This window comes from Myodes glareolus, chromosome 13 (genome assembly GCF_982192425.1).
Source record: "Myodes glareolus chromosome 13, mMyoGla1.1, whole genome shotgun sequence".
In the NCBI taxonomy this organism is placed as follows: domain Eukaryota; kingdom Metazoa; phylum Chordata; class Mammalia; order Rodentia; family Cricetidae; genus Myodes; species Myodes glareolus.
In genome coordinates this window covers 76703572-76719585 of record NC_142038.1, presented here as the reverse complement: position 1 = coordinate 76719585, position 16014 = coordinate 76703572, and the positions used below count along the sequence as shown (strand labels likewise).

The window sequence follows — 16014 nt, the reverse complement described above, 5'->3', positions numbered from 1 at the left end:
TCTGGTTTTGTTTTGGTTTTGTTTATTGTTTTTTCAAGGCAGGGTTTCTCTGTGTCCTAGAACTGACTGGTCTCAAACACAGGGATCCACCTGCCTCTGTCTCCTGAGTGCTGGAATTAAAGGCATGCACCACCACAGCCTAGTTTAACTGTTTTTCACATGCTTTTTGACTCTCTGTGTGTGTGTGTGTGTGTGTGTGTGTGTGTGTGTGTGTGTTAAGAAATGCTTATATAATTCATTTGGCCAATTTTTTGCTGGCTGTTTATGTTTTATAGATTGATGATGACTTTATATATTTGGAGGCATAAATCTTTTGCAAAGGTTTTCTCCCATTCTACAGCTATCCCCTCCCACCAAGGTGTGCACCATCACACGTAGCTCTTATAATTATGTGCTTTGGAGCACAGTTTTTTCTGTTTGATGAAATCCAACTCATTTCTGTTTTCTTTTGTCACTTATGGTCTTGGCTCATACCTAAGAAACATTACCTAATTCAAGGTCAAGAGCATCACTTCTGTATTTTGTGACACATCCTAGCTTTAGCTATTACATTTAGCTATTATATATTTTTAGAGACAGGGCCTCACTATGTCGTGCTAGTAGGCCTACAACTCACAGAGATCCTAGCTATTACATTTAAATCCATTTTAAGTTAATTTTTGTGTGTGATGTGTCTGTTGAGGACCATTATATAGGACTACGCAGTTATCCCCAAACTAATGGTTGAAAAAAATTGTTTTCTTATCCAGTGAATTTTTTAGTACTCTTGTCAACATTCAATTAATCATAAAATCAAATTGTTTATATGAAGACTTTAAATGGAATTTTCTTATATATGTGCATCCTGTGACAGTACAGTATGTGATGTACATAGTTAGGAGGTTCTGACACGAGAAAAGTTAGGTTCTCCAGCTTTGCAATCTGTTTATAAATTATTTTTGTTTCCTTGAGTCTCTTGTGTTTCCGTGTGAATGTTAGGGTTGGCTAGCTAATTTCTAGGAAGAAGCAGGTTGGAATATCGGTGCAGCTTGCTGGAAACTTCCAGAACACTTGGCAGTAGTGCGATCTTATCATTACTAAGTCATGTGGGTCATGAGCTCTTCGGATCTCTTCATTTACTAGCTTGGGGGGGGGCTTTTTTGTTGTTGTTTTTGCTTTTTGTTTTTGTTGGGTCTTTTTGTTTGTTTGTTTGTTTGTTTTTGAGACAGAGTTTCTCTGTGTAACCCTGGCTATTCTGGAGCTCACTCCATATATCAGGCTGTACTCTAACTCAGAGATCTGCCTACCTTTGCCTCCCAAGTGCTGGGATTAAAAGCGTGCACCACCACTGCCTATTTAGTTTTCTTTAATATTTCATAGTATACATTTTTACTTCTTTTGTATATTTATTGTTATAATTTTAATACTTTTATAAATACGATTTAATACTGAATGAACATACTAAATATAATCAACAAATTTAGATACTACATACTTTATAATAGTTTACTGTATTTTATTGTGTGCATGCCAACAAGTTCAGCTTTTTGCATGAGTGCTAGAGATCTGAACCCAGGTCTTCATGTTTGTCATTGTCCACTGTATCTACTGAGCCATCCCCCTGCACCAACACCCTTTTAAAATATCATATCATAATTTCATTGATTCTTTGAGGATTTATTATGTGCACATAATACATTTTGATCACATTCATCCCCTACTCTTCCTCTTACCCGCCTTTGGGTACAATCCTCCCAACATCACAGCCTCCTTTAATTTCTCTCTCCCTCTCTTTTTTTTTTCTTTCTTTTTTTTTTTTGGTTTTTTGTTTGTTTGTTTGTTTGTTTTGTTTTGTTTTTTGAGATAGGGTTTCTCTGTAGCTTTGGAGCCTGTCCTGGATCTAGCTCTTGTAGACCAGGCTGGTCTCAAACTCACAGAGATCTGCCTGTCTTTGCCTCCTAATTTGCCCAGCTAATTTTTTTCTCTTAAAAAACCCACTCAGTCCAATTTGCTCTGCCCATATACTCATGGCTGTCCTCCATAGTATGGCAGACCTACCAGCGACCACACCCTTAAAGAAAACTGACTCTCCTCCCTAGCAGACATCAACTATCTATAGTTTCTCAGCTAGGGGTGGGAGTTCATGAACTCCCTCCCCATTTGTGATGATTTTAGCCCGATGTGGCTGCAGCTGCTGTGAGTTCAAGTTTTGCCATATCCAGGAGACACCCAGACCTGCCTAAGCCTCTGGCCCCTATAGTTTTCCCATCCCTTCTCCCATGATATTCCCCTTTTTCTTCCTGGAGAGTCCATTCTGACTGACTACTCCACAGACTTTCTCTGCTTTGACCAGTTGTGAGTTTCTGTGTCACCGAGGGGTCTTTGATGAGGACTGAGAGCTCCACTGGTCTATGAGCAGAGCGATGCAAATGTCCAGGGCATTTTGATTCTATGCCCATTTACCAATAATCCTAGTAAGTTCCCCCTTAGGGCCTATGAGCTCCCTAGCCATGGGTCTCTGTCAGGTTGGCAGTACCATGCAGTTCCTGTGTGTGTAGTGGGCCTTACATCCACATTGTTATTGCACCCATGGCGTTTCCCATCATGCTGGTCATCACCGTGACTCTCAGGGTCCTCTGCTGGGTGAAATGACTGATGGCTTTTCTCCCTCAACAGCTGGCTCAGCACTTTCTGATACTGAGGTAGGCAGCAGGGAGGCCCACCCATTTTTTTTTAAGTTACCATCTATTGGGATAGATGGGCTGACCTTGAATTAGCAATTCTTGTGTGTCACCCTCACACATGCTTGGATTACAGGCAAACATCATAGCACTTGTGAATCCAGTGTTGGGAAATCGTACCCAGGAGCACCCCTGTGAGGCTCACTAGGTGGCCAGTTTTGCCAAATGAATTAGCTCCAGGAACAGTGAAACCCTGTCTCAAAAACTAGAGTATACAGCAATTGAGGAAGATACCTGACATGACTTCTTTCCTCCACACATACATGCATACATGTGCACATGCATATGCTTATTCACATATATATTCATATGCATATGACTGCATACAAGCATGGACACACAGAAAAAAATTTATCTGTACAGAGATGGATACATCTCATTAAAATGTGTTTTTGAAGGAATCATGAACATAATTTAGATATGGAACACAGATATGGACCCAATGACGGATCGTCTGAGTTTGACCAGCTACTATGACCTAATGAATTACATGGATCAAGTGAATTAATATATTTGAAGTACTTACAGTAGCACCTAACACCTAGTACATGTTTGTTAAGTAGAAAATAAATAAACCTGAATTCATAGAAATTGACCTTTTTAAAGCATCTCAATAGTTCCAAGAAGAAGCTAAACCCTCCCTCTTGCTTTCCTCAGCTCACCCATGCCAAACTAACTTTTTCCTGCATATGTAAATGCTTGCTAATTTAAACAACCTCTCTCATTTTAAAGATTCGCCGGCTCTCAGTCGAGCTAATTCTGCAATCAATTTAAGTGGCGCTCAGGACCTGACCCGGAATAAGAATATTGTGAAACCACTGCCTTTATCTTTGCAGGTTGTAGGAAAGAGTTTTGCTGCAGGTGATGTTTTCCTTCCTTACTACTTTTTTTTTTTTTTGGCAAATACCAAATGAGTTCTGTGAACTTTAATTGACAAAGGAAACACTCCAACACTCCTTCTACCTGCCAGTCAAAGATAGCCATGGAACTGCCTAGAATAACGCAATATTGAACAAAGCTTTGCTCGCTCTGTGCGCCAACCGGAAGGGTCAAAATGACATTTCGTGCACAGAAGACTAGAGTTTGATTTTGTTCAACAAACATTTCTTGCACTCCTGCTGTAACTAGCACCTGAGATTATAAAAAAAAAAAATGCCTGACCCCAAATGTCTCATAATCCAGTGAAGGTGATAGACTTACAAAAAGATCTTTTTTCTTTTTTTTTTCCCTTTGTCTTTTTCTTTTTTCTTTTGTTTATTTGCTTACTTGCTTGCTTTTCAAGACAGAGTTTCTCTGTGTATCTTTGGATCCTGTCCTGGAACTTGCTATGTAGACCAGGTTGGCCTCAAACTCACAGAAATCCGCCTGCTTCTGCCTCCTGAGTGCTGGGATTAAAGCCATGTGCCTTGAGGGTGTTACCAATATGTCATGAAACCATCAAGGCTAATATCAGCCCTGGAAGTCATGTGATGAGGCAGGCTATGAATGAAGGATGGAATCCTAGAAAAATCCAGAGCTTAACGAGAAGAATTGGTAAAACAGAAACCCAGTCATTTTGGGACATGTTCCAAAAGTTAGACGCAACTGTTTACAGAACCCGCCTGATTTTTACTCCAGCTCAGCAACTCTTGCAGTATTTACCTCCTAGTTAGATTTTAGATATGAAAAAACTAAAGTCAAGTTTTCAATATAGTTTTTCAATATGGTGAAAAAAATTGCTGAAGTGATAGATCAGTAATCAAGGTAGTTACTAAGATCATCCAGTTGACTCCATAATGCAATAATTATGCTCAGCAGTTAAAAATGCACGCTGCTAGTCAGGCAGTGTTGGCACACACCTTTACTCCAACACTCAGGAGGCAGAGGAAGGTGAATGTCCATGAGTTTGAGACCAGCCTGCTCCACTGAGCTAGTTTCAGGACAACCAGAATACACAGAAAAACCTTGTCTTAAAAAACAAACAAATAAACTAACAAAAAGAATGCATGGTGCTTCTGGCAAGGGATGGGAGTTTGGTTCCCAGTACCTACCTCAGGCAACTCACAAGTGCCTATAATTCCAATACAGGGAATCTGATGGCTTCTTCTAGACTCTGTGGTTCCCACATGCATATGCACAAGCCCACACATAGACACACATAATTAAAAATGAAAATGAAAATTTGTTTACTTATTTTTATTTTGAGATATGGTTTCTCTGTGTAGCAGTCCTGACTGTCCTAGAACTCACTTTGTAGACCAGGCTGGTCTCAAACTCAGAGACCCACCGGCCTCTGCCTCCTGAGCACTGGGATTAAAAGCAAGTGCCACCGCACCTGGACCCTAAAATTGAAACTTTAATAAAAAAAAAAAAGAGTTAGGCTGACAAATTCTGAAGCCCTGCAAATTGTTCCTAAAATCCTCAAAAGAGAGAAAAACTGTCCACTTTTTGCTTCCTGGTTGACATTTACAGCTGCCTCTGAGATTCTTTTGCAAAAAACAAAATGAATATGAATTTGACTAGGCCTCTAACAGTTAGTTTATTGGAAATACAGTGGACACGTGGGTGTTTCAGTGATACTAGGAACATTGAGTCAGCAACTTCTTCAAGACTTTTCAGGAGAAAAACAATCCCAAGAAGTATTTGATTGAAAGAAAAGAAATCCCTTTAGGGGCTGGAGAGATGGCTCTGAGGTTAAGAGCATTGCCTGCTCTTCCAAAGGTCCTGAGTTCAATTCCCAGCAACCACATGGTGGCTCACAACCTTCTGTAATGGGGTCTGGTGCCCTCTTCTGGCCTGCAGGCATACACACAGACAGAATATTGTATACATAATAAATAAATAAATAAATAAGAAATCCCTTAGACTATGAAATCTAAGGCAACGGGAGAGACGCTCTCTGTGCACGAGAGCGGCAATGGTCTCTGTCAGAGGACCTGAGTTCAGTTCCCAGTGCCCACAGCAGCTAGCTCACAACTGCCTGAAACTTCAGCTCCAGGGTATCCAGTCTCTCTTTGAATATATGTAGTACATGCAGGGACACGCACACACACACAAATTAAAAATAATAAAAGTTAATCTTGTATTTTTTTAAAAGCCTAAAGTATATGTCACCTAAATTCAAACATAAAGTTCTCTTTTGAATTTCTTTAAACTATTTCTGAGGTAACTGAGAAAGTTTAGAATACTGGTGGAATATTTGATTATAGTAAATTATTAATCACTATTGTTTTTTTAAAGATTTATTTATTATGTATACACCATTCCTTCCATGTATGCTTGCATGCCAGAAGAGGGCGCCAGATCTCATTATAGATGGCTGTGAGCCACCATGTGGTTGCTGGGAATTGAACTCAGGACCTCTGGAAGAGCAGTCAGTGCTCTTAACCTCTGAGCCATCTCTCCAGCCCAATCACTATTGTTTTTAAGTATAATAATTTTATTGCAAATTTATTTTAAAGGATCTTTTAACAATATCTATAGAAGTACTTATCAATGAGATTATAGATGGCTCGGTTGCTTCTGACTAAGCAGAGCACTGTGCATCTGTGCCGGGAACCAGGTCGGGGTGCGATGAACAAGATGGGGGGCTGCGTGAGGCAAATGCTGGCCTGGGCAGGGGGTGTACACATGTGCATTGTACCGTTCTCTCTCCTTTTGTATGTTTGAAACTTTCCATGAAGTAGAGTTAAAATTCTATTAAGTTTTCCCTCATATTTACCTACTATCTCCAAAGACTTCTTCAAAAAAAATTCTAAAAGATTTCTCAGGGTCCCAGGAAATTATTTTTGGTTATATCTAGTTTTTTAATTTATTCCAGTCATTTTCTTATCTGACAGTTAAGTTTAATGAAGCTGATTGTTCTAACAATTGTAGTTGGTTTTATGCAACTAGGCTGAGTCCTGTCTGTGAAGTTTCCATGAATCCTCAAGTGTGAGGTTTACCAGATGTCTGCTGCTTCACAGTATCCTCCAAACCTCTGTTCTGAAGAGCTGTTTTTCTGTTCTACAGAAGCAGCCAATGGTACCACTAGCCATGGAGGGAAGAGTGGCACATCCAGCTCCATGCCATCCCGCTCGGGGAACTACTCTTTGTCACCAAGACCTACCTACACATCCATAGACCAAGGTACTCTGAGTGTGTGTGTGTGTGTGTGTGAAAGAGAGAGAGAGAGAGAGAGAGAGAGAGAGAGAGAGAGAGAGGGAGAGAGAGAGAGGAAGGAGAGAGGGGAGAGAGAAGAGGGAGAGACGAGAGACGAGAGACGAGAGGGGAGAGAGAGAAGTGAGACATAGGGGATAGAAAGAGGAAGAGAGAGGAGAGAGAGATAGAGAGAGAGGGGAGGGAGAGAAGGGGAGAGAGGGGAGAGAGGAGGACAAGAGGAGAGAGAGAAAGAGAGAGAGAAGGGGGCTGTGTACTTATTTACAAGTGAGTGTAGACTGAAAGTCTACATTGACTGCCTCCCCTGTAACTCTCCACATTGAACTCCAAGGCAGGGTCTCTGGCTGAGCTCAGAGTCCACAGATTCAGTAGACTGGCTATTCAGTGATCCCCAGGATCCTCCGGTTGGCACAGCATTGATTTTGAGGCATGCACCTTTGTGCTTGGCTTTTTTCTTTTACATTGATTCTGAAGATTATTCTCAGGTTCTCACGTGTGTGTGGCACTTTATCAACTAAAGCATCCCGAGATCCCAGAGCTACAGATATTTCAACAATTAATTATCCAAACACACATTGTAGAGCCTTCCCCTTGCTTAAAACACAACATTTTGAAATTTTATGATTGATGTGAACATTAACTGTTAAATGTCTTGGTGATTCTACGTGGTTAAAACTAACTGGGAAATAAGTCTTTAATCAAAATTATAGTGAAGAACCTTAAAAACTCACATCTTTTACTTACCAAAGCACAAAACTCTATTTGAAAAGATTTGTACAAGATACTTTTTTCCTCATTTACCAAGTAGATTTGTCCCATAACTTAACAGAGATGTCAAGAGAATCAAATAATCTGTATAAATTGTAGCGTGTAAAACAGCACATGGTTGCAATTATTAGTGTGGTGTTGAATTGTTAGTGTGACTTTTTTCAACTCTACCATTGCCCATAGGACAGTGACTTGGGCCCTCTTAGCAGATCAAAGCAAAGGCCCTATGATCCCTTGCTGTTCTTTCTTTCTTCTCCATTGCTGCAGACAAAACTGTGTTTCCTTTTTGTTTTCAGCTAATATGTTCATTTCTGGCCCACCAAAGAAACGACACCGGGGATGGTATCCCGGGTCACCTGTCTCCCAACCTGCTCTAGTTGTGCCTGTTCCCACAGTTCGCCCTCTTTCAAGAACTGGTGAGATTTTAACTGAAGATATATTTAAATGTTTCTCTTTTATTAGCAGAGATAAGTTCTGTTCCTGCTCTTATCATTTGAAGGTAAATGCCCTCAATCAATTATTGTGACTAGTAGTATTATGTAAGGGTATTGATAGTAATTAATATTTTGTCTCCATAACATAGTCCTTCTCTATAAGTTCATGTACTATCACAGCTGCTCTTAGTTTTAGCCTTGACATTGGTAAGTCATTTGCTGTATAGGGTCTGATGCAAACAACGTCACCACCACGGGCACATTTGGACTTGCTTTGTCAGCAGTGGTGTGAGAGTTGACCTTCTAGGATTTGTTCTCTGTATGATATGTCTTGATTACTTTGGCTTCATGGTTTAGTCTATACCTATAATACAGAGTTACCTGCCTCTACTTCATACTAACCAGACCGTGTCCAAAGGTGTCCACAGTTAAGTGTTCAAACATTTGTCTTCTAAGTAGACAGTAGCAAGTGCTACTTTGATCCTTTACATATTTTAATTTGCTTAAATAATTTTAAAGACTGATAAAAATCTCACATATGCAAAGAACTACGGCAATATGTTACCACAGTTGCTTCCAGGTAGAGATAATTAATGATGAGCATCTCTGTCATGTGTTTCTATTTTCAGCTTTATGTAATGGAAAACCACACCTTTGGTCACTAGGGCATGGTAAATATAAATTGCACAGCCAAATCCAAAAGATTGCTTAGAAGAAGCCACCAGTGGTCATTTATGAGATCTGGTGTCCTCTGGCATGTAGGCAGAACACTGGACATCTTTTTTAAAAAGTGTCTGGCAGTGTGTGGTACACACCTTTAATCCCAGCACTTGGGAAGTAGAGAGATACACAGAGAAATCCTTTCTCAAAAAAAAAAAAATCTGGATGCTGACTTAGCTATGAAGACAATAGCAGTTAGCGGCACGACTGGCTATTCAGTCCATCTGTCTGTCCTTTGTTCCAGATCCCATTTCCAAGACAGGACAAACTTCTCTGTATTTTAATTTTATCCACAGTGAAATGATTGTGACTGATTTGTTTTCTTACCTCTGATTTTCTTCTAATTTTCTGTAATATGTATCTAAGTGAAAAAGAAACGACATACAATAAACTATTAGAGTTCTAAAATTTCTAAAGTATTAAAACTGCATTGGCTTCTGAAGTTTTCCAGTTAGCCCCCAAGCTTAATCTTTCTTGTCAAACAACTTTTTCTTTTCAGAGCCCCTCTTATCTACCCCAGTTCCACAGACCCCGTTAACTGGAATTCTCCAGCCTCGGCCTGTCCCTGCAGGGGAAACTGTGATTATTCCTGAAAACCTGCTGAGTAACTCAGGAGTTAGACCAGTGATCCTGATAGGTAAGGTAGAAGAATTTCATCGTCTAGACTCCTATGTCTCCACCCCTGGTCTGTGGGTTCATTCACACACCCATGAGTATGTGTATTTGTCTTTATTGATTGTATCAGCTTTCATTGGCCAGTCCCTTCATGAGTATTAAGCATCTGGTTTGAAGCTGAGAATAACACTCTTTCCTTCGAGAGTCTTTGTGCAGTGGGGAGTCAGGAAACAACAGTTCTACACGAGGATAACATCCTGACCCATTGAACTATGAGAGCAGGTAGAACTTCACAGCCAACAGCTTCAGGAAGTCTTAGAAGAAGGGGTTTACCTCTGTCTGGAAGGATCTTAGAAAACCTTCAGACCCTGAGATTTGAGCTGTATGCCAAAGTCTGCTCAAAGTAGACAGACTGAGGAAAGGGCCAAATCTCAAAGCAAAGAAACAAAGTCAACTGACAGGCCTCATGTTGGAACACCAGGCTCGCCCTGGGGCATCTGTCTGTGTGAGTCAGCATCTTTGCAGAGCCATTCCCCCACCCCCACCCCCGCTGCTGCCTGTCAGTGAAAGTAGAAGGTTGTTTTGGAGTCCAAATTCTAGGATTCCAACTCATACATTCTCTAACCCATATCTGAAGGCCTCGTAGGCAGGCAGGTCTAGACCAGAGGAGACTGCCTGTTTTCTTTCCATGATAAAGCAGGCAAGGTGCCTTACCATGAGTCATTATCTCCTCCTTTGCTGGCCTGACTCTGTTGACTTGGGTGTTTTACTTCAAGCTTTATCAGGTCACCCTATCCACTGATCCTGGGACTGGAAGTATTGAGGGAATCCCAGTGTTTAAATTCCATTTGGCTGGGGAGGTTCTTAGCATCCCCATGAAGCAGCTAAGCCTTAGAAAGATGAGGAATGTGGGCCCTTTGTTCCTTTGACACTTGACTTTTAGAAAGTCTCACCGATGCCAGGTGTGGTGGCACATGCCCTTAGTCCCAACATGGGAGGTCCCTGTGAGTTCAAGGCTAATACTGAGTTCTATCTAGAGCTACTTAGTGGGACCCTGACTCGAAAGAAAGTCTTACAGAGAGGGGTACCTCTCTTTACTGCACCACCAAAGCAGGGTAACTTCTCAATGGATTTCTCTTCTATATAAGGTACTTTGAAGAATCCCCTGGCATTCAGAAAAAACTAATTAAAAAAAAACCATCAATATAGGGGCTAAAGTGATAGGCAAGTTGTTGAAAGCACTTGCTGCTTTTGTAGGGAACCCACGATCAGTTCCCAGTACCATCCTTAGCTATCATTTCAGGGGATCTAACACCCTTTTCTGAACTCTGTGGACACCAGACACACACGGTGCACAGACATACATGCAGGCAAAATATTCATCCACATAAAAATCTGAAAAAAAAGCCAAACACTAATGTAGAAAAAATAAGTAGGAGATCTGTAAGTGTTTGTTGCTCGTTAGCAGAACACTGATTAAGCTTGGCTTAACTTCCCCCATCTCCCAGAAAACTGGCAAAGTGAAATGTTGTCGTATTTGTTTTCTCATCTGAAAAGAAAGTTGGTCAGGAACTATTTATCATCTCATAAATCCTCTGTAGTGTTCACAGTAACCTTCTGTGGAAAAACGGGATGTAACTGGAGTGGCCCCTCAGTTTCTATAGAATGTGTAACATGCAGGTGAATTCCCTAAGGTGGCCTTCTTGGAGGGCAGAGGGTTTCTGAGCATCCCTGAGTCTCGCAGTGCTCACTGATGTGCTTCTTCTGGGGCAGGCTGTGGCGCTTTACCTTATTTCTATGGAAATGTTGGTGACATTGTTGTGAGTCCTCTGCTGGTGAACTGCTACAAGATCCCACAGCTGGAAAACAAGGATCTGGAGCAGTTGGGGTTGGCTAGCACCCAGCTCCTGAGTGTGGAAAGCATGATCCTTCTGACTATACAGTACCTTGTACGGTTAGGTAAGTTGTTCTCCACAATCATGGACTAGGAACCTTTGAAATTGTCTGTTTGTTTGCTTTTCTTGGAATGTATTGTGTCCTTTTCAATTCCTCTGCCTGCCTGGCTCATCTTTCCAGTCTTCTGACATTTTCCTTCCCTCTCTATAGCTTTGCCTTTCCCTTTTCTCCACGCTTGTCATAAAATAAACAAATTGCTCCCCCTACTGTCGAGTCTCAAGATGCGCCCTAACCCTTTCGGCAGGCAGGCCTTAGGAAAGGTCATGAACCTCTGAACCTAGGTGAGCCCTGCAGAAAACTGGTGGCTGAAGAGCGTTTACATTGAAATGCCCTTTATTTTGCAAACTTCAGTGAGCCTTCAAATATGCAGCCTAATTATATTCTCTCTGGGATTTCACGCCGTTGATTTGCTTAGGAAAATGTTTGAGGTGCAAATTTTCATACAAACATTTTTATATGTTCTTATGAGTTTTTTTTAATGTTACAAAGTACTGCAGTGTTAAGAAACCACGAAAATACTGGGATAGTATTTAAAAAGCAAAATTTTCAGCAAGACAGATACAGCCTTTCCAGTGTCATGTAACAGCATTGGCAAGGAGTATTTCCCAGGAGGCTCCACCCCTATATGGGTTCCACCCTGACAGAGGTTTTTAAGCCACATTTTCCATGGAATCTGCTTTTATAATAAGCCTGTAACTTGAAAACTGTTCTTGTTGGTAAGTAAAACAATTATAAAAATCACCTAGTTCTGGCTCCTTTGGGGTCATAAATTTAAATCTCCCTACTTTGGACTGTGGACTGTCTTCTGAGATCTGAAAGATGCCTCCAGAACCAGTGAGAACAGAACTTCAAAGTGCTGTGCTTTCTGTAAGACAAGCAGGCTGAAATTCTGTCTTTTCTTTTCAACCTTAATAACCTTCCAAGAAAACCAGGGTCCTATTTAATTAAATAAACCATATGACAAAAATAAAATATCTTCTTTCAAATTATTAAAAATCTCTTAACTTAGACATTTCTGATTTAAACAAGATTCTTTTCTGCTCTTCAGGATCACTTCTCTCCAGAATTTTACTTTCATGCATTGGGTCTGTTAGTATATAGCATAAATAGCTCATTCCTCTCTCCCTCCCCATCCCTCCTTCTACTCCCCCCTCTGTCCTTCTCCCTCCTTTCAGCTAGGCGTGTGTGGGAACTTCGCTGTCCCCCAACAAGTTGTTCTGTTATGCTTTTAAAAATTGTTCTGTCCCTCTAATTTTGAGAAGCAACAAGAATATTTTCACATATGCATAGATTATAGACATTTTTTAAAGTTATCCAGTTTTAATACTTTGTTTCTCTGAACATTGACAGGGAAAGAGAAAAGCAAGAGTCTTCGGAAAGAAAGGGACTTTCTACAATAGCCACTTAACATTTTTTCTGTTATTTCACAAACTGAAAAACCTTTTGAAGTAAATAATGGAATCAGCAAGTCCAGGTGGCTCCAGGTCTGCTGGAGACAGGTCCTTTCCTACTGTGGTGGCTCCATCTGAAAAGCCGTCAGAGCTGATACTGAGGGAGATAGCTCTCAAAGGAAAAGTCACCTTTACTGGGCTCCTACAATCCAGCCAGAACTGAGAGTGATAGAGATGGAGAAGTGGGACCATGCGTTCTCCTAAGAGATCTTCTCCTGTCTGAACCTGAGTGCAGAGATGGAGAAGTGGGGACCATGTGTTCTCCTAAAAGATCTCCTTTCTGAACCTAAGCACATGGTCCCTCCACTTTTTGTTTCTTAACAGTAATTTGATCAAAACTTTACAAACGAGTTTTAAGATTATAAAGAATTCTTGGGGGGCTGGAGAGATGGCTCAGTGGTTAAGAGCATTGCCTGCTCTTCCAAAGGTCCAGAGTTCAATTCCCAGCAACCACATGGCTCACAACCATCTGTAATGAGGCCTGGTGCCCTCTTTAGGCATGCATGTAGACAGAATACTGTATACATAATAAATAAATGTTAAAAAAAAAAGAATTCTTGGAACATGCTATACCACTTTATATATCCCAAGAGAATGTGTTGCCAGCACCTGGTCTGCCCTGGATTCTCTCACAACTGTTAACAGGGCCACTGAACCTTTCAGGTTTTCATGGAAGACACTAGGAAACAGAGACAGGCCACCTGCTTCCCATTTGTCATGTGCTCCGACAGAGGAAAGTTATAAAAAATGACCACCTTCTCTTCATTTCGTGGTACAAATTCAGCCACTTGTGGTGGCTCCAAACCATGATTCTAATTTGTTAAAGCTGAATGAAGATTGGAGGCTGAATGACTCCCAACTGATTCAAAAACAAAGTCAAAAACCCTGCTGTTCACTGCTGCCTAGCAAGGGGTAGGGCTGGGAAGGACGTGAGAAACCAATGTTTTAGGCTGGGTGGGTGGTGTCCTGGGATCAAATCCAGAGCCTCACTCATGTGCCAGGCTATTACTCTAGCTCCAGAAACAAATTTGATGTAAGCATTACTGTTTTCTTGTTTCTGTGTACAGAAAACAATCAGCTATCTATGAGGTTTCCATTCTCCCTGACCCTCAACCAGTCCTGGAAAAGTGGCTTCTCCAATATAAAGTACTTATTTTTTGGAGTGTGTTCTATTTTATTTATTTTGTATAATCTCACTTGTCTTTTAAAAATAATAATTAAGCCCCTTATGTTCTTACTTTCCAAAAAAGATGAGCAGGGCTAGAAGGCCACTTAACTGTCCTCAGAGGGAGGAATAGCTCCTGACTCTGAGCTGCCTTCTAGGCGGAGCCCTTCTAGACCCTCACTTCTGTGATCAGCCTCAGATCACAGACAATGAAGAGTTGGCCCCGGCTGACAGGAACCCTTGAGTTTCAAGTCTTGATTCACACCAGGGAAAAAAGCAGAACAAGTCACTATATCCCCTAGGTTTTAATTTCTACTAAAGGTAGAAATCTTAATTTGTGCCACTTGAATGCCTTCTGATTTTGTTCTAAAGACTGGTTAAGTTTCTAAAGACAGTAAGAAACAAAATCCCTCTAATTACAGGGCCACAGGTCATCAGTGTGAACTTAGCTTAGCTATGGCTGGGGAGAGGGGCCAGATGTCATAGTTAACAATCCCGAGGACAGGAGGAGAAGGAGATGACAGGAGTGTTGGAGGCTGTGTAGCATGTAAACTGGGAAAAATAATTCATTTTCTTATGAATAATGTCAAATTAGGTGAAGACAATACATTAAAATATTTTAAGTATCTATGCATAAAAAATGAATGGAACCTAAAATTGATCATACACCGATGTGTTGACTCATTTTATTAGTCATTAGCAGAATCTATAATTCCAAGGTTGGAAAGTGATCGCCTCCCAGGACATGCAACAGAATCAGTCTCTCACCTTAGCTTATCCTCCTTGAAAAAGAACATCATTAGAGGATAGGGGAACAGAGCCTAAATTCTAAAAGCTGAGGCCAGAGAGAGGTGAAAAGGGAGTTTCCTAATTGTATGAGCTGTGAATTAGGACCTCTGCAAGATAAAAGCACGGACTTGCTGGTTGGAGTGTAGTGGGTTTAGAGGAAATTTTGGATGTGAGGCACTGTGCAATTTCTCCCTTCTCGCTGTAATTCTCTTCAATTGTAGGTCCCGACCAGATCCCTCTCAGGGAAGAGTTTGAGCAGATCCTGCTGAAAGCCATGCAGGAGCTCACTGCGCGGGAGCGAACCCTGCAGACGGGTGCTCCGTGGACACCCGTGTCACCGGGACAGCTCCCCTGGCTTGCTAGATTAGCTGCCAGTGTGTCTCAAGACATGGTTCATGTGATTGTGACCCAAAACTCTCTGGCAGAGGGCATTTCAGAGACACTAAGGCTTCTCAGTGAAACCAAACACTATCAGAGACTACCGGATTATGTCGTAGCAATTTGTGCATCGAAAATCAGAGGAAATGAATTTTGTGTGATTGTATTAGGTGAGTCGGGTTGGGACTTTGTCTGTTTAATGTGTTCATTCTAACATATGTATTTGAAAAGTAACCATTGGATGATTCCAACATCCACACAATTATTCTCTGGCTAATGACTGTGGCTTGGGTTTCTCCTCCCAATTTTAACTTCCTATCTTTCTCAGATCAGGTGTTAAAGCCCTCAGTGTGGCTGGTGCCCCAGCACCTGGTTCTGGAGACAATCTAAAAGATTTTAAAAACCTTTGAAAAAGCTAACTGTTGAAGCAGATTCACTCATCCCATGTAACTTCTGTCCTTAAAAGGTTTTGCAAGTGTTGGGGCTAGAGAGATGGCTCTGCAGTTAAAAGCACTGACTTCTCTTGCACAGGACTCTGGTTTAATTCCCAGCACCCACATGACAGCTCACAACTCTCTGTAATTCCAGTTCTGGGGAATCCAGCACCCTGTTCTGATTTTCAGGATCCTGCATGCATTTGTGACATACAAACACAGACAGACAGACAGACAGACAGACACACACACACACACACACACACACACACACACACACACACACCAGATAAATTGTAAAGACTTTGCAACTGCCAGTGCCAGCCAGTCACATTTGCCAGGAACCCTCCAGGAATCCCTAAGAAGTAAAGAAACGACAGCTATGCACTGTGCTGACTCTGCCAGGGACGACCCTCCAGCCATCAGCACTCAGACTGTCATTTCTCT

At 41.3% G+C, this 16014-nt stretch overlaps 1 protein-coding gene across 1 annotated transcript in view; it reads left to right on the top strand.

Moving 5' to 3' along the window:
• The window catches only part of Greb1l (GREB1 like retinoic acid receptor coactivator), a 248490-nt gene that overhangs the window by 177130 nt on the left and 55346 nt on the right, over positions 1 to 16014 (top strand). The window contains 6 exon segments of the mRNA XM_048447985.3: positions 3453 to 3581; positions 6711 to 6827; positions 7922 to 8041; positions 9279 to 9416; positions 11168 to 11353; positions 14977 to 15303. Coding sequence (XP_048303942.3) covers positions 3453 to 3581; positions 6711 to 6827; positions 7922 to 8041; positions 9279 to 9416; positions 11168 to 11353; positions 14977 to 15303 — 1017 coding nt within the window.